The following is a 19,918-nucleotide window of genomic DNA, read 5'->3' as shown; positions in this document are numbered from 1 at the left end:
TCCGAAACTTGGTGACTTTATTGGTACTTGGTATATGAACACCCAAAAAAAAACGGGGACAGGATTTGAAAAGTCTAAGTGGTCGTAAAAAAAAAAAAGTCACACTCAGGACCTTCGGGTCAAAAATGACCCACATAGGAAATGAATGGAGAATTGGCAAAAATATGAAAATACTGAGTTTTTTTGTGCATACAATCTACAAATCAGCCAGGATGCAGAAAAAAAGGACTCAACAGTGAAGGGGTGAATCTCTAAAACATCAAGAGTGCAAAACAGACAAAAAAAAAAACTCACACACACACAAAAACACAATTAGCTTTTGGAATGGCACACGTTCATTTGTGTGTGCGTGTGTTTTTGTGTGTATAAGTGTGTGTGTGTGAGTTTTGCACTCTTGATGTTTTAGAGATTCACCCCTTCACTGTTAAGTCCTTTTTTTCTGCATCCTGGCTGATTTGTAGATTGTATGCACCAAAAAAACTAATCTCCCATTCATTTCCTATGGGGGTCATTTTTGACCCGAAGGTCCTGAGTGTGACTATTTTTGTTTTTCTTAGACTTTTCAAATCCTGTCCCCAATTTTTTGGGGTGTTCATATACCAAGTACCAATCAAGTCACCAAGTTTCGGACCATTCCGATGAAGCTACGATTTTTTATTTTATTTTATAAAACGCAAGATCCACTATAGTGGTAAAAATGTGCTATTGCGTGATAAAAATGCTCAATGTGTTCACCGGATGGCACTGATCTCATTTAAAAAATAGCTTTCATGAGGCCTAGGCTTGACTCTAAAATGAAATACAGCTTTAATAAAAAATTATATATATATATATGCACACATTTTTTATTATATTCAATGGGAAAAAATGGGTCCTAATTATTGCATAAATATTAATTATAAATCATAAAATTATCTCAAAACACCAAAAAAGAAAAAATATTATTGAACAAAAATGTATTTCATTGATTTTACTCAAATCTTTTTTATCTTAATCCCGCCCTCCGGGTCATTTTTGACCCGAAGGTCCTGAGTGTGACCCATAAATGAAGAACCCCAGAGGGTTAAAAGAGCTCATTCTTATGAATAATGCGGAGAAAAGCTCCGAAACCGATGACGTAGATGCGTACTCTCCAGCAACGGCAGCCAATCACCACTCCAAATTAACACACTTTTTGTGACGTTGGTTCAACTTTGCTTTTTTGAATCGGAAGAATGAAATAACGAAAAAACAACAGCAACTCTTTCCCTTAATCATAAAAACGAGTGCTATTGTTGTTTTCATTGATGTGCAACCTGTACACATCTGTTAACATCTCAAAAAATGTGTTTTATGGTTTCATGACCCTTTAACAAGCGCGTCTCAGACAGAAAGGTGACAGAAAACTTAATATACACTACCACTCAAAAGTTTGGTGTCAGAAAGTGTTTTTAAATGTTTTGAAAAGAAGTCTCTTGTTTTTCTGATGAAAAATACAGTAGAAAACTATTAAATATTATTACATTAGCTGTTTTCAATTTGAATATATTTTAATTTTCAGCATCATTACTCCAGTCTTCAGTGTCACATGACCCTTCAGAAATCATTCTAATATGATGATTTGCTGCTTGAGAAACATTTCTGATTATTGTCAATGTTGAAAACAGCCGTTTTATTTTTTGACGAATAGAAAGATCAAAAGAACAACATTTATTTGAAACATAAATCATTCAAAATGGTTAATTTGGATACATTTAATGCATCTTTGCTGAATTAAAGCATTACACTTTTGAACAGTAGTGTATAAGTATGTGCATGATTATGATATTTTAATAAACAGGCCTTTCCCATTTATTTATTGTTCATGTGATTATCCAAGCAAACTCTATGGCTCTATTGTCCAAATTTACAAACTAACACACACACACACACACACACACACACACACACACACACACACACACACACACACACACACACACACACACACACACACACACACACACACACACACACACACACACACACACACACACACACACACACACACACACACACACACACACACACACACACACACACACACACACACACACACACACACACACACACACAAAAAACTAATTCAAAATAGTTTCAAGCTAAAAAATCAAAACATGGGGGAAAAAGCAAAAAAAAAAAAAAAAACGAAACAAAACAAAAACACTTTTTGTGCATTTTCAAAATTGACAAGTTTCCCTATGCAGTTTATGGTAATAATGAATGTTAATGTTTGATTTTCTTTTACTTTATGTCCTGGTACTTGATGTCCAATGTATAATCTGGTCCTAAAGTACAACTAGTTGAGAACCACAACAGCATTTGCATGACTAAACCAGCAGTGGCTAGTTGCACAAACTCAGTCTTTATGTTAAGACTGACCAATTAGCAGTTAACCAGAGAGTAAAGAAATTTGATGATTAACTAGTAATACTAGTCTAAGCAGTTTATGCAACCGGCCACAGGAATTAACTGAATATGCATGCTATGGCATATGAAGACATGCACATACAAACAGAAGATAAATAATTTAATATCAGAGGCATGGCACTGAGTCAGTCTGTCAGTCTCAGGATTGGGCCAAGAAAAAGCGAATAATCAGACTGACCAGACATCAAAAGGAACAGATGGAGAAAGAGAGAGACATCAAACCTGTTTGGCACTGCGTTCAAACACCACATACTGCTGACACTGGTCCAGCCTCCTCTTCCTCATGGTCCAGAAGTGCAGGACCCGGTTCTCCCTCTGCAGCAACTCATTCAGGATATCTACAAAATCACACATGATCGTTCTTAACCATGATGCACAGCAGCCCAGATCTTTAACCACTAGAGTACGTCACTGAAATCATGCTAAACCTTAGAGCTGCATAAAAGGATAAAATACACATTTTTCAAAAAGGATTTTTCAGATCACGATTTTCCCACAACTCTGAGTAGACATTGGTGTGAATGAATGATTCAATGACTCACTCAAAAAGCGATACTTTACGTTTCATTACTGGATGAGCGTTTTTGAATGAATCTCTTGAATGATTGATTCAACAACAAATACATTTTTTAGCAGTCACTTGTCGTCACCTACTGGCGTAACAATGTAATTAATACAATCTTCATTTCAAAAAGGTGATTTTTGACGAGAATGCACAACCGGCGCAACATCATAGAATGTCTCTGAACAGATTCACGCCCACTTTTCAGAGAAAAAAAAATAGACTCCCATAGACTTCAATACAAAATAACAGCCGGCAGGCTTGAATAACTTAAGAAATCAGCAATATTAAACATGTCAAGTAATAATATGCCCACCCTGCCTGCCATAGAGCGTGAAAGATACATCCACACACTTAATTTGGTCAATTTAAAAAAATATGTCCCTTCATTCTCCCACCGTCAAATTGGTGTAACAACCCCACCACCCAGTTGCCAGAGGACATTTACTCGTACCTCATCGAATCACCAGGTAAGCCAGTGAATGATTTAACTTCGTTTTTGAATTATGAAGTACGGATGATGCTATTGGAAGCTAAATCAGGCTAGTTGTATAGCTGGACAGAAAAGTGCACTCAGTTCTCTAAATATAAAGACATAATATATACATTTAAAGATGTTTTACTTGCAAAAACAAAGTAAAATCATTCACTTGTGATACCAATTTGACGGTGGGAGAATGAAGGGACATGTTTTCAAATTGCCAAATGAAGTGTGTGGATGCATCTTTCACACTCTATGGCAGGCAGGCTGGACATATAATTACTTGACATGTTTAATCTTAGTGATTTCTTAAGTTATTCAAGCCTGCCGGCTGTGTACAGACGTTGTTTTGTGCCGCTATTTTGTATTGAAATCTATGGGAAGTCTAGTTTATTTTCCCCTAAAAAGGGGTGTTGACGAAATTGACAGTTAAGTTCCCGGACTTGCCGGTAGTCCGTATTAGTGCTTATATTCAAACTATTTTTTGTGGCAGACGGGTAAATCACTGAAAAGACATTACAAAGTGCTGCTTTATGTGTCAATATATTGTTTATTTTTTAAATTATATTGTTTGAATTGCCCTGATGGTAGAAAAAATTAAATAAAACTGCTATTATTATTAATATTATTGCTATTTTCATACCATCAGTGCAATTCAATATATGTATAGTTCTATTATTATTGTATAAAATTCATGCACATTAATAAAATTTAAAATTAATTTAATGATATAATTATAAATGAAATGGGTAATTATACTGGTTGAATTACACTCGAGGTAGGAAAAGAATATTAACCATCAATAATAACATAATAATTATACATATATTACAGAATTCATGTATATTTAATTAAAACATTATTTTTACATTAATGTAACAATTTTAATTATAAAATGAGTGGGTAATTCAAGCTTAAATTGCTCTGAAAAATAGAAAAAGTAATTATTATTATTAATAAATGGCTTATTTGATAAAATTATATTTATATAAATATACTTGATTTTAACATTTATTTAATGTGCATATCTATAAATAAAATAAAAAAACATCAATAATTTGACTAAATTAATGCCAAATTAACAGCACTAAAGATAACATCTCTATACCAGTGGATGCAATTTACAGTGTTGCGTGCGTGTGTTTGTGTGTGTGTGTGTGTGTGTGTGTGTGTGTGTGTGTGTGTGTGTGTGTGTGGCATGAAGGTAAAGGGACGATTCCCAGTGGAGTAACACTGTCATCATTCTGCAGTAAGCCGCCGTCTCTGTGTGGCGGAGGCCTGACCCATTTACGCTTTCCTTATCCGAGTCATTGTAAGCACACCCAGAACAGAACAGGGCCGCGCTCACAATGCACACAGTCTAAACTGGGCTAAAGTGGGCCAAAGTGGGCCAGCTGCTGAAACTCTGTGAGGGTGCAGCGTACAGGTCGGTCACTAGATGGCGTACCAGAGCTATTTCAGAACGCATGCACAATGCATGATCAACAAGCTCTGTAGCTAAACCCCTATGGGGAAGACAGACTGTGTTTTGTCATGTCTCCAGAGAGGCAGCAGAGGGAAGACTGGTAAATAAGAGGAAAACATGCAGAGAGGCAGCATCTGTAGCCTTGTGGTCTGAAAAGTGGGTTTGAAATGCTACAGAGACAACATGTGTTTATTATATGTGTCTCTGGAATACTTGATTCTGATTGGTCAGTTGTGGTATGCTACAGTCAAATTTTTTTGCATAACATCCACTTAACTGTGTAACTGATTGTTATCCCAGTGATGTCTCTTGTATCAATTCACAGCCTTCTCTCTCACAAAATAAGCTAATTTACACTAAAATCAACATTTCCTGTCCATTTATTAATACATTCTGAACATAGCTGTGTTATAAGCAGGATAATGTACAGTTTGACATTATATTAACACTTTCTTTTGTTAAAGTCACCATTAAATCAAAAATGGACAATTCTTTTTTTTAAATTATGAAATACTGCAGTATTTATTCTAAATTATTTATGTGTGCACATCATTATTTTTTAAATTAGTGTGCCCTCATAATCTTTAATCAACATAACTTCCCCTTTTCTCTCACAGTGACATCTCTTTCTCTTCTCTGATGATGTGTTCACTGGCACGAGGGCGGAGCAATCTGTCACTCACATGAGATCGACCAATAGCAAACCACAACCATCCAATCAATTCCCCACTGACAAAATCAAGCCCCGCCTTCATTATCTCCATTCGAGAAGCGTTTCACTTGGATATATACGTCACAATAGGGAAAAAAAGACTATCGCAGCTTCATTATCGTGCAGACTGCATTGGTTAACAGTAACACACACTAATAATGAATAATACTTCCACAGAATAACATTAATCTTTGCTAGTGCTATTCTCAGCATTTATTAATACATTTTTAAGATCATAAGTTGTATCTGTTAACATTAGTTAATGTATTGTTAACTAACATTTATATAAACCAACATTAACAAAGCATATATATATTATATTATATTATATTATATTATATATATATATATATATATATATATATATATATATATATATATATATATATATATATATATATATATATATTAGGGCTGGGCAAATTAACGAGTTAACTCAGGCGATTAATTATTTCAGCTTAACGCATTGAAAATATTTAACGCAAATAACGCAGCGTCCATTATTATATCCATTTTTGCCTAGCATTACATGATCACGCTCCAATTCATGTAAATGCTTCCAAGTGCGACAAGACACAAGAGAACACGCTGTATGTCAATGTCCTGTCAATGTCCAATGTCCAACACACACACACACACACACACACACACACACACACACACACACACACGCACACACACACACACGACGCAAAGACAGAATCGCATCAGTCTCCTGCTCACATCGAGTTCTCTTTTGCTCTTGAACAAACAATAACAACAACACAGAGAATGTTGAGTATTCTCATATTAGGAGTCTTAAATTAGTTAAATAACGTCTTAAATTAACTTAAAGAGTTGTGAGGAAATGAGATGCGCGGGACAGCGTCAGATATGCGTCATGTTCATCAGCGGCCGATCTTAAAGTGACAGTAGCACTGATGATGCCTGTCATTAATGTTCATCAAAGAACAACGGGAACAGAGAAAATTGTAGCTATAATGATGATTAATCTATATTTCATTTATTATTTATGCAGTTAAGAAAGATGTTTGATAACTATTACATTTCTGTATATGTCTAACAGGGAAGGCCACAGGTAAAAAATAACATTTAGGCCTATTATAATGGGTTTATGTAAAGATTGTTTTAAGTTCAATTAAATTAAAAGTTGTTTTTTTAAAGCCTAATAAATGTTGAAATTGGGAGCTTTCAGTTATACTGTAATGTGACGTCATTAATGTTTCATAGAGACATTAGCATCAGTGATACTGGCCTTCATTCATAAAAAGTATACTGTTTAAAATATACTGTCTTTAAATTGTTTCTACATTAATTCGGAGAGTAACTGAAATTATTACAATATCAAAATATTAAAAACTAAAAATATGAAAAACTTGCGATTAATTACAGAAAAAATGTGATTAATTATTTTTATTTTTTTTTATCGATTCCCAGCACTAATATATATATATATATATATATATATACACACTGTTAGTTCATGTTAACAAATGAGATACTATTATAAAATGTTACTCTTATCCTTAATGTGACATTATCAGGAGCGTTTTGATGCTAAGCAGTGGGCATGACTCACTTTTGACCTGCTGCTCTGGTGCTTTGACGTGACTCAGCATCCCCGGCATGCTGACGCTGTTTCTGTGCATGTATTTCAGGAACACGTCGGCATTCCGCCTGGCCAATGTGCATGCCTGAAACACAGAGAGCAACACAGAAATTACCCAAACACAGGCTATCTGCAGGGGTGTCAAAATCAAAGGGGTTAGTTCACCCAAAAATAACATTTCTGTCATTGATTACTCATCCTCATGTCGTTCCAAACCTGTAAGACCTTTGTTCATATTCAGATAATATCCAATGATATCAGAGAGCTCTCTAACCTCTCCATAGACAGCAATTTTATGACCACTTTCAAGGCACAGAATGGTAGTAAAGACATCGTTAAAATCATCCATGTGACTCCAGTGGTTCAGCCTTAATGTTATGAAGTGACAAGAATATTTGTTACGCGCAAAAATTTGACTTTATTCAACAATTTTCTCCTATGCAGTTTACATTGGCCAGCTCCTGCGTCAGCATCACACACATGCGTTGTGGTGCTCACGTGAACAGCTTCGGCCAATGGTAAGCCGGCGTTCTGCTGTAGAACTCAGAAGTGCTGTCAACAGTGTAGGAGACTGACACAGACGTGAAGAAATTGTTGAATAAAGTCTTTATTTTTTGTTTGTTTTTTGCACACAAAGTGTTCTCGTCGCTTCATAACATTAAGGCTGAAACACTGGAGTCACATGGATGATTTTAACGATGTCTTTACTACCTTTCTGGACCTTGAAAGTGTTTATTCAATTACTGTCTATGGAGGGGTCAGAAAGCTCTAGGATTTCATCAAAAATATCTTCATTTGTGTACCGAAGATGAACGAAGGTCTTACGGGTCTGGAACGATACGAGGGTTAGTAATTAATAACATTTTTGGCTGAACTTACCCTTTAAGACTTTTTAAGGCCTGCACAAACAAAATTAATATCATATTGAAGGAATGTAGGTCAATATCTATGGTAACATCCTAAACCATAAAATGACTGTAAAAACAATGATTTAAGCAACTTTACTGATCAAATAATAAAAGTTTTGACAAAAACAAGTTTTATCAAATTATAAACCTCACATTTCAGCCTTTAAATCATTTTCTAAGAAAAGGGATGAATCATATATATATATATATACACACACACACACACACACACACACACACACACACACACACACACACACACACACACACACACACACACACACACACACACACACACACACACACACACACACACACACACACACACACACACACACACACACACACACACGCACACACGCACACACGCACACACGCACACACGCACACACGCACACACGCACACACGCACACACGCACACACGCACACACGCACACACGCACATACATACATAAAATATATATCATTTTTTATATATATTTTAAATATATGTATATTTAAAATATATTATATAATATATTATTCTAGATACCTTATTATTCTACTTTTTTTCTGTAAACAAAGCAGAGGTGTGCTTGTAAACACTATTTTGTTAGGCATTATACAGCGGTAATATGAAAAGAAAATAGCATCTAAATGTTCCTCGCTAAACGGCAACAGTTTGCAGGTACGATATATAAAACACCATAAAGTAAATATTGTCATAGTTCATCAACAGTAGATCAAAACAATCACATAGCATAAATCTGGGCTATTCGGTGATTGCAAACTGTTCGGAAATCGCAAGCCTGTAGAACGAGCGACTGCGCAGCGCTATTACTTTGAAACATGCAGTGCTCACATTTATTTAAATCAATAAAGTTTAGTATTAAAAAAAGTATTAAAGTTTATCATTAAGCCATATCACAATTCCAGGTTTTCTGTCCCCAAATTTAAGACCTCTTGAAATGGTAATTAAGCAGTTAAAGGTGCCCTGTGTAAGTTTTAATGGCATCTAGTGGTGAGGTTGCTCACCCCTCCCTTTCGAAGCAAATAGAGAGGCTACGGTGGCCAACACAGGACATGAGAGAGCAGAAAGTAGATAGCGTTCTGTAGACCAGCTTGTCCGTTTAGGGCTCCTGTACAAACATGGCGACGTAAAATGGTGACTTTACTGTAAGGGGACCCGCGGTGTATGGAGATAGAAATGGCTCATTCTAAGGTAATAATAACATAACGGTTCATTATGTTAGGTCTTTATACACCACTGAAAACATAGTTATGTGTATTATATTGCATTTCTGTCAATCGATCCTTAAAAATATTACACACTGCACCTTTAAGGTATTTAAATGATACATTTGATCAAAATAAATTTAAAGGGATAGTTCACCCAAAACACTTTAATTCCGTCAAAATATCATATTTTGTGTTCAACAGAACAAAGAAATTCATACAGGTTTGGAACAACTTGAGGGTGAATGACGACAGAATTTTTATGTTTGGGTGAACTATCTTTAAGACATTTTAAGGAGTTGCGGGGAGCCTGCAAACACTGGTAAAACAGACATGTGTCCTCTGGGTTTGGATGTGTTACCTTGAGGAAGGCCTCTTTCTGCTCCAGATGCTTGCTGATCATGGGGCTGACGTGGTCGGTTTCACAGTTGGGCCCGAGTTTGTCCGCTCCTCCGCACCAGTCCTCCTCACGCTTGTACTCCTGCTCCAGACTCTCCAAAACACTACATACCTACAGCACAGACAGGAAGATGAGTCTTTTAAACGCACTACCATATAAAGTCCTGAATGTTGATTGGTCAATAAAACGCATACTAGCAACTTGAGACACGTCAGTCACCCAAACCCCCCTCTACTGACCTGTTCGGAGGTCTTGTAGAAGGCCACGGATGCGTTGACCAGCTTGAGCCGGTCCTCCATCTTCAGCATGAGCTGCTGCCAGTGGGACGCCACATTCTCCGCGCAGTCTCGGATCATGTCCATGTCGTAGTGGTTAGCCTGCAGCAGGGCCTCGGCTTTCTGCTGGACCTGTAGAGCACTCTGATGGGTTTTCTATGGAGAGGAGGAGAAAACATGTCAGATAAGACAACAGAATAGATGGGCAGGAGTCAGATGGCTTAAGACAACGGAGGCTAAGATACAACTGATAGTTTATTATTCGTAGACGAGTATTCAGCATTCAGTACAGAATGGGAGTCTGATGGTTGGAGGAAATGAGAAGACTCGTCTTTGTGCCTTCAGGTTCCCAATAGTGATACAGTGACAGCGGATCTGATGTTATCCTGGTTCTTCATTAAAGAAGGGGAAGTGGAGAGCAGGAGCACATGAGGCTCAGGTCATGTCAGGATCATCTATGAGCTCCAGATGCAGATAAACGGCCAACTGAAGCATCAATAAACATGTTTAGCCAATTTATGTTGCTGTGAGCATGTGTTTCAAATATCTTTTATATACACTCCACTTTTTTTTTTGCTGTTATGCTCACCACGGCTGCATTTATTTGATAAAAAACAGCATTATTGTGGAATATTATTACAATTCAAAATAACTGGTTTCTGTTGTAAATGTATTTTATTCCTGTGATCAAAGCTGAATTTTCAGCATCATTACTCCAGTCTTCAGTGTCACATGATCCCTCAGAAATCATTTTAATATGCTGATTTGCTGCTTTGAAAAAAAAAAACATTCCTTACTATTATCAGTGTTGCGTTGGTTAATATTTTTGTGGAAACATAATACTTTTTTTCAGGATTCTTTGATGAACAAAGTTCAAAAGAACAGCATTTTGGAAGATTATTCATGTCTTTACTATCACGTTTGAATCACTTTAATGTGTCTTTGTTGCATAAGATTATTAATTTCTTGAAAAAAAAAAATCAGACTGACCCCAAACTTTTGAACAGTAGTGTATAGATTTAGTTTTACCATTGCTCCAGAGCCAAACTTTCCATTTTAAACTATAAAAAAGTATTTGATAAGTTATATAAATGTTTAAAACTATAATAATTCAAACAAAGAGTGAACATCTGTTCCGCATTTGTGGTGTACAGACACACACAGTATTATACACGATGATATGATTCGATGATTGTGCTTATGGTCCACAGTTCAAAAAGCACCCATAGTTGAAGAAGCTAATGTTAGCACTAATGAATGTTGACAATATTTATGGTTTGATCTATAACAACGATGGTAAAGGTCTATGAGAAGAATAAGGGAGGGAAATGGTGAAACGAGAAAAATTATTTCAAGGAAAAGGTTTGAAGCGAAATATAAGGAGCACTGACCTCGATTGCATGCTGGAACTGCTCATGCTCTCTCTGCAGCTGCTCGGCTTCTTGAAGGGAACTGGCCGTAATCAGACCTGCATTCAGCATTGATTCACCATTACGGATCCAACCCAGAACCTGCAACACGCAAAGAGATTAACAAAGACCAATCGACACATCAGTGCAGTGTAATATCGCATTTTAATAAACAGTAGGGAGTATAAAGCACATACTGAGCGGTATGCAGGAGTAAGTAGTAAGCAAGTGTTCCACTATGAAAATGGCCTGTGCATTACCTGTTTGACTTCTGCCTGTAGGTGGCGCAGTTGCACACACTGCTCCAGGTGTCTGCGGTGCTGCTCTGCGGCCACGTCCAGCTCTTGTTGCTTCTCATGTAGAAACTCCAGTAGATCCTGAACACGGGTGGCCATGTCCACATCACGGTCACACAGCAACTCGACACCTGGAGAACGAGAAGAAACGCCACATCTCATTTTATTCCATGACAACATCATGAAGCCGCTGGACTGAAAACTCTTGTTTTGGGACAGTTAACATTAAAAGGAAAAAAGTTGTTAGTAACACTTATAAATGTCTTTACTGCATCTGTGCTGAAATAAAGTATTCATTTCTTTCAAAAGATCGACATTAAGCCTAGTCATAAATCAACATGCATTGGTCATTCACTTGTTCAAGTAAAAAAGTTGCATGTCCGGAAAAAAATATATACAATGCAAAAAAATGTAATAACTATAAGTAAATATAATTTATTCTCAAGCAATATTCTCATCAGCGTTCTAGCAGCTTTGACATATTTAAATCTGCATATTTGTGATATTTACACAGAGGGCATTTTTTTTCAAATTTTATTCAATGTAATGCTTTTAAATCTTTCGTTTAAAATTCTTAAATTCTATCAACATTAAGACACTATAGGGCTGTTACCAATCAAATTAAATCATTTACACTGAAAAATTACAACTGCATTAAATAATGTTATGAGATTGTTTTAAATATACTTTGAATATACAATAAGAAATGTTGGGGGAAAAATGACACTTTTAAACATTAAACTAAGGCCCCGTCCACACGGAGACGCGTTTAGCTGTATACGTGTCCTATCAGTGTTTCATCTGGACAGATTCAGCGTTTTGGGAGCCTGAAACTGATATTTTTTTAAACAGGGTCCCAGATTGGATAAATCTGAAACCGACACCCTTGCGTTTTCGTTTGTACAGCCAATCCGTATATTTTGTGAAACCGGGATGTCATCATACCACGTCCTGCACGGTAAACACTAGAAAGGGATACAACTACAGCCACTGGGCATGCGCACATCAATATTGCATCATTTAATTACTGTATTTGCATTATTGTAATGGTAGGGTTTAGGGTTAAGGAAGGCGTTAATAAAACACATCTGGTAAGTAGCAAATGTATTTATTGTTATTTTATCATGAGATTTTGCCTCACTTCCTACCATTGCTGTACCCCTTTTAGCCACAACTCTTCTTCTCCGTTATTAGTGTATACCTCTAGCAGAATTACAGCGCCACATACTGGTCTGGCACTACATTGTTTTGAGTTTCAGTGGTTTCGTGTGTACGTAGATATTTTTTGAGACGAGGGGGAAAAAAAGATTGGATATGGAAAGCTCTGGCTTTATGTGGATGTGGCCTAAACCGCCAGTAGGTGGTGGCAATTGACCACCTTAATGAGCGAGTCATTGAGTCGTTCATTCAAACGTTCACATGACTGATTCATTCAAGAATGAGGCAGTTGTTTCTGAATGCGTTATTGAATCGGACTCAACCGATTCGTCCAAAACGCGGAATCATTCAGTAATACAGAACGGCTGAGTGTCGTGCTGAGATGCGTCAATATTGCGTCTAAAATGTAAGTGACTTAATATTAACTTGTTTATTGAACTGTTGTATGAAATCAGTGTCACATTTTCAATTGTGATGGTATTCGGGAAAACAGCACTCTTGGTCGTGTGATGTTTCTTAACTATATCATGTTATGATTATAAAAAAACACATTTAGAATTTTTACGCTGTATGTGCTGCGCTAATTTGTATTCGATTTCTCCTCGAGAGGCTGCGCGAGCCTCAACAGCGCAACCTTGTTACACCATCAGTACATTATACATATCCACTATCAATCCCCACTTACACTAATTGTAATAGGGCTGCAGCTATCGATTCTTTTTGTAATCGATTAATCTATCACTTAATTGATCGATTGGTTTTAAAACAACCAAAACAAATAATGCATAACGAAAATGAAGAGGAAAAGCAATTTAATTTATTAATATGCACAACAGGTTTCATGCTGTAATCTAGCCCTGACATCAAAGTAAATATCTTTAATGTAGATTTCTACACCTGCAGCATTTACCATTAGGCTACTAACAAATAATATATAATTTCTGGGGTGAGCCTATTTGCTATGGTAACCTAGCAACCGGTGTGTGTGTGTGTGTGTGTGTGTGTGTGTGTGCGTGAGGCTTCATTGCAGTTTGGTACGGCATACATACATAAATTTTCAACAGAACGCTGCATTTGGCTTGCATCACTTGCATAGCGGTGCATTTTAAGTGAAGCATCCGTTCGAAAAATCACGTCACAAAATCACGTCCTGGTGTATACAGTGAATGCTGAAATTATTGTTGCGTGGCTACATAAAAGTTTAAGCGATTTTAAAATACTTGAAGGAAACGGTTCACTTTCAGCAGTTTTTGATGTCTGTGGGGCAGATTTATGTTTGTTGTACATCAGATACAGATACATTAACACAGTAGTAGACCAACATTACATTTATTTGGATGCATTAATGAGAGAGTGATTGTGTGTGTGAATTACTCATTCCGTCTCTATTAATTATGAAGCTGTGGTTTGTACTTACTTCAAAGGTATTCAAATGTATGCCTATAACGGTTGAGTTGAGTTTCTAAGCTACTTTAGTGACTTTACTTTAGTCACAGGACGGCGTTGACACTGCGTTTCTGCGCTGCTCTCCACGCGCGATCTTCACGTGAAAAGAGGTCTGCCTTCAGGGCGCGCGCTCGTTGTCAGAGACGCGACACGGCTCGGCTCTGTGTCACAGAAAAAAGCTGAGCACTGAACGGATAAGTTTTCCGTATTGTTGTTTTTGAATAGTGCACACTCGCTTCAATGTTCAAACTGGCAAGGCTTTAAAAGCATTTACTTGACAAACTTTATGAGGACGAAAGTTAAAGCGATCTGGCTTCGGGGCTTGCGCGCGCCGTGTGTGTGTGTGTGTGTGTGTGGCAGCTATAAGAACGGTAATCAACTTACATAAACTGTGTAAAACATGCAGTTACTATAGTGATTCTGGGCATCTAGAATCTAAACTAAATTCAAAATGTATCACGCGCTATGGTGTGCTTCCTGAACATTGAACAGCGGTCCGTGTGAATCAGATCCTGCGCGTATATTGCGCATCATAGGGATTTAACGAGGCTTCGAGGCAGAATTTTTGCCCTGAGGAATTTTTGTAATCGAGTTAATCGAGTAACTCGATGAATCGTTTCAGCCCTAAATTGTAATAAATTCAGAATAATTCTCCCCTGTTGGTGATTTCCTAGTTATTTTGTTGTTATTGCTGTTTTAAGCAGACTACTTGTCCGGTTGGGCAAGTGAAATTCTCTTTCACTTCTAGGGCTGTCAACGAATATTCTAAATTCGAATATATATTCGAATAGTTTTTAAAAAACGAATTTCGAAGGTGAAAATTAATATTCGAATGACTAAAAAAATGTGGGGGAAAAAACGCCCGCGGTAGTAGAGGTGTGGCTGTCTGCTTTGCGAGTGGGCGCGCTTTTGCCTGTCTCCGCAGCGCGAGCCTCCACTGACTGCGCGCGCTCCTCCCCAAACGGACGAGGTGTTTATATTTGACGCGCTCGCCGTTGTGCTTTTCTTTGAAACGACAGATGCCGACTCGGAGTAATTGTTCTATAAACTATCAGGAAAAGCGTCGAGAAGAAGTGGGCTAATGTACACAGGTGACGATATTTATTTTAGTACACTTCACCGAAAACCACACTACAGAAGAATCATGTAAAACAGATCAAAATAAACCTTGATATAACTTGTGACATGAGAACAAAATGTATGTAGAAATGTAACGTTAACTTATACAACTCAATTTATGATATCTAAATGTTTCCTAATTTCACTAAACACTTTAGTGAGTTTTCACATAGTTTCGTGAACTTTTCTTTATTAAACGGGCTTTTTTTATGCTTTTGTAGGCTCGTTTTGTAAATATAAGCAACTAATTTGTATGTGCAAACTGGACCACCCTTACTTTGCATCGCCCGCCACAAGCTCTCTGTCTGCAACACGACAAGAGGCCATAACGGAGAAATTAATTTTGTTCATTTGTAAGGACATGAGAGCGATCAGTGTCGTGGATGGGGCGGCTTCAGGGAGTTCTGTCAAACAATGGAGCCGAGGTACTGACTGAAGAGATATTGCATGAATAAAGGATAAATGCACTGCTTCCACTGGTTTGATTATTTACCGTTTCATGTCAAGGAAAAGTTCCATGTTTATGCTGTAAAACTTATATTAATATTTGTTTCAATCACTGAATGAAGCCTGCTATATTTGGGACAAGAGTCGCGACCTTAAATTGCTTGCACAAAACTCTTGATCAGCCTCAAAATGTGTTTGTTCATTTAAACCGTTATGTGCAGAGAGCGTGAGGTCTGCCGCTGCGGTCTTTAGCCATTAGTTGATTTACTTGTTTTTACGTTGTCAAATATGTTTAAACTTAACTAGACTACCTATATAAGTAGTTATGTCTCTTTGTATTCATTTGTCCTGTTATTGACGTAATGCGCGTCATTGATAAAATGCGCAACCAGATGTTCGAATAGTTCGAATATTCGTGCTTTTTTTAGGGGGAATATTCTAACGTCATTTTTGAGCAATTTTGACAGCCCTATTCACTTGCCCCTTCAAAAGCGGTAATGTCGAGCCCTGATATAGCTATAATAAAAAAAAGATATTTTATATTATCATGTTTGACTCACCGGACGCCTGCACCTCGTTGACGTACTGCAGCAGTTCCTGGCCCTGGTGGATGACATGGAAGGCGAGGTTGTTCATGGTCAGGGCTTTATCCGCGTGGTGCTGCAGTCTCTGTTCGGCCAGCGTCAGGTCTTCTGTGTCAAAGTCATTCATCTGCTGCGACAGCTCCTCATTCCACGAGTCTAGATCTGAGATAATCTGGAAAATAAGACACAACATATGAGCGCAGTCTGAGTCTCAGATGCCTTTACTAATGGGCAGACACAGCGAGATCACCCAAGAAACAGTGACCTGTCCTGCCCTGCTCTTATATGTAAAGGCCAATGTCTTCCTTTAGAAACGCTCTGTGCAAACAGGAGAGAGTAATCACTTCTGTGCACAGATCATCCTTGAAGACTGCCGCTTATTAATTGCAAGCAAATCATATTAGACATCAGGGAGTCACTAACTATGTGCTGATGGGAATATTGCCCTAGTTTATTAAGGAATAGTTCACGCAAAATTAGGATTTTGTCATTAGTTACTCTCCCTCATGTCATTCCAGACTTATATGACCTTTTCTTCCGTGGAAAACAATACGATCTGGCTGCTACTTCCCGTATGATAAATGAGGGTTCAAAGTTTGGAACGACATGAGGGTGAGTAAATAAAGACAGAATTTTATTTTCTCTGTGAATTATACCTTTAGAACACAAAGATCTAATATACAGTGAACTCACGTCAATGGCGTCCCTCTCAAAGATCCTGAGCTGGAGGAAAAGCTCCAGTTTGATCTTCCTCTCCTGGAAGAGCTCTTCCATCTGAGCCTGAGCCTCATCCAGCTGCTGCAGGACGCTCTCGATGTGGTTGATGGAGCTGTTGTGAGGGGTCTTGTTGCTGGAGATGGCCGAGTCTCTGCAGGAAGAGCAAAGGTATATTTGTTCTAGTGTGATACAGGAAGAAACATTTACTTCTTACAATAGTGTCTTTTGGGAAAATCGAAGCTGTAATAAAATGGAATTATTTAAGGAATGTTTGGAAATCTCAAGCCCAAGTCTGATGGAATTTGAGGAATTTTAGTTGCGTTTTCTCCATTTATACCTTGTTTACATAGACACAATGCTTTTATTTGGACTTCCTGACTATTATCTGCTTTACAGATTGAGTGGGGTCACAACAGGGAACCTTGGGAATCAGTAAGGATCAAAACCAACTTGCTGTGTACTGAGTAGGTCAGTTGTTAGAGCAGATACATCATGAGTTTAAGTCATGAAACGGACTGTTTGATAAGACGTTCACACATTAAGATTTTAAATCTTTCCCCGGCAATCACAGAATTTTCTATTATTTGTGAGAAAACGCTTCCCCGCCAAACACAGAATTTTCCGTTATTTGTGAGAAAACGCTTCCCCTCCAAACACAGAATTTTCCGTTATTTGTGAGAAAACGCTTCCCCGCCAAACACAGAATTTTCTATTATTTGTGAGAAAACGCTTCCCCGCCAAACACAGAATTTTCCGTTATTTGTGAGAAAACGCTTCCCCTCCAAACACAGAATTTTCCATTATTTGTGAGAAAACGCTTCCCCGCCAAACACAGAATTTTCCATTATTTGTGAGAAAACGCTTCCCCTCCAAACACAGAATTTTCCATTATTTGTGAGAAAACGCTTCCCCGCCAAACACAGAATTTTCCATTATTTGTGAGAAAACGCTTCCCCGCCAAACACAGAATTTTCTATTATTTGTGAGAAAACGCTTCCCCGCCAAACACAGAATTTTCTATTATTTGTGAGAAAACGCTTCCCCGCCAAACACAGAATTTTCTATTATTTGTGAGAAAACGCTTCCCCGCCAAACACAGAATTTTCCATTATTTGTGAGAAAACGCTTCCCCGCCAAACACAGAATTTTCTATTATTTGTGAGAAAACGCTTCCCCGCCAAACACAGAATTTTCTATTATTTGTGAGAAAACGCTTCCCCGCCAAACACAGAATTTTCCGTTATTTGTGAGAAAACGCTTCCCCTCCAAACACAGAATTTTCCATTATTTGTGAGAAAACGCTTCCCCGCCAAACACAGAATTTTCCATTATTTGTGAGAAAACGCTTCCCCGCCAAACACAGAATTTTCCATTATTTGTGAGAAAACGCTTCCCCGCCAAACACAGAATTTTCCATTATTTATGAGAAAACGCTTCCCCGCCAAACATGGTATTTTAAGGGTTTCCACAGTTATACACTAGGGGGCGCTATGACATATCTTCTGAAACAGTATTGAATTTCCTGATCAAAACACATGCGAAGACAACGCAGACACAAGCGATATCATACGTAAGCAGATGCATTATGTAAAATAACGCGATCACCGACATTTAACAGCATATAAATCAAAACTATCTAATGCTACGGAATTAAATGTCAACCCAGGATGAGCTATAGGACTGTGAAGCTTTGGGGGTGTTGATGGATTCAATCTACTCCATCTGTGTTTTGATCATCGTTCTGAATCCCATCTGGATGTAAAACGTGATTTTCTCAAAACGTGGCTTTATGAAGTGTTGATAAAAGAATGCATGATGCTAGAATAAAACAGGGTTTCTTTCTTTTGATACATTGCATGTTCAGATATCCATAAAACAATATTCTGGGAGCCATGACATTTTTGTGAAAATGGCAACTTTTTTCAAAAACGCTGGTGGGGAAAGAGTTAAGTTACCATTTGAGATGTTATTTTATCATCTAAACTATTTTTTTCTTTATCTTATCACGGGCATCTTTTGATAAAATATACAAAATGCGTTCTGAAGCTCTCAAATCAGATAATATTTTAAAATAAAATTTTTTTTTTTTTTTTTAGATAGACGAAAAAATTAAGTGGCTGTAGAAACTTTGGTATCACTTTACTTAAAGCCTTTATGTATTGTGCATTATAAAAGTATTTTTAATGCATTAATTATGCCTTGTAATGCACCTTATAATGCATTGTGTGATCTCATGAATAATTGTAACCACAGTTATAATACATTATAATACTTATATAGTCAGACCTGTAGAAAGTATAATGCATTAAAACGCAACAAACAACCAATTTCAGAATCTGTAAATATTATGCATTTTAACTTTGGTTACAATTATGTAACCAAAGTTAATGCATTATAACGCATATTATGAACACCTTTATAATGCATTATACACGAGGGCTTTAAGTAAAGTGTTACTGAAGCTTTTGTTTCACTATGTAGCTCTGATCAAAAATGAAGATATCAGTTAGAGTTGTTCTAATGACCTTCTTCCCCAATAAACGGAGTTCAATATTGATTCATAAATCGGTTTGACTGATTCATTAACAAGGAGTTTTCAAATGGCGATTAGATTGTAAATGACTGTGGCAAGGGTTTATTTTCTGTTGCATTTGTAATCATTTTGA

The 19,918-nt window shown here is 37.3% G+C and overlaps 1 protein-coding gene across 3 annotated transcripts in view; it reads right to left on the bottom strand.

Moving 5' to 3' along the window:
- The window catches only part of trioa (trio Rho guanine nucleotide exchange factor a), a 194,813-nt gene that overhangs the window by 34,840 nt on the left and 140,055 nt on the right, over positions 1-19,918 (bottom strand). For all 3 annotated transcript variants that reach the window (XM_079829211.1, XM_079829212.1, XM_079829213.1), the window contains exons 14-21: positions 17,229-17,403; positions 16,512-16,707; positions 11,746-11,912; positions 11,468-11,587; positions 10,041-10,232; positions 9,763-9,912; positions 7,248-7,362; positions 2,671-2,786 (exon numbers count right to left, since the gene is read on the bottom strand). In XM_079829211.1, the coding sequence (XP_079685337.1) occupies positions 2,671-2,786; positions 7,248-7,362; positions 9,763-9,912; positions 10,041-10,232; positions 11,468-11,587; positions 11,746-11,912; positions 16,512-16,707; positions 17,229-17,403 (1,231 nt within the window). The remainder of the gene's footprint in view (positions 1-2,670; positions 2,787-7,247; positions 7,363-9,762; positions 9,913-10,040; positions 10,233-11,467; positions 11,588-11,745; positions 11,913-16,511; positions 16,708-17,228; positions 17,404-19,918) is intronic.

The sequence above is a fragment of the Gobio gobio genome (assembly GCF_949357685.1).
Source record: "Gobio gobio genome assembly, chromosome: 11".
NCBI classification, from domain to species: domain Eukaryota; kingdom Metazoa; phylum Chordata; class Actinopteri; order Cypriniformes; family Gobionidae; genus Gobio; species Gobio gobio.
This window is presented reverse-complemented; position numbering and strand designations above follow the sequence as displayed.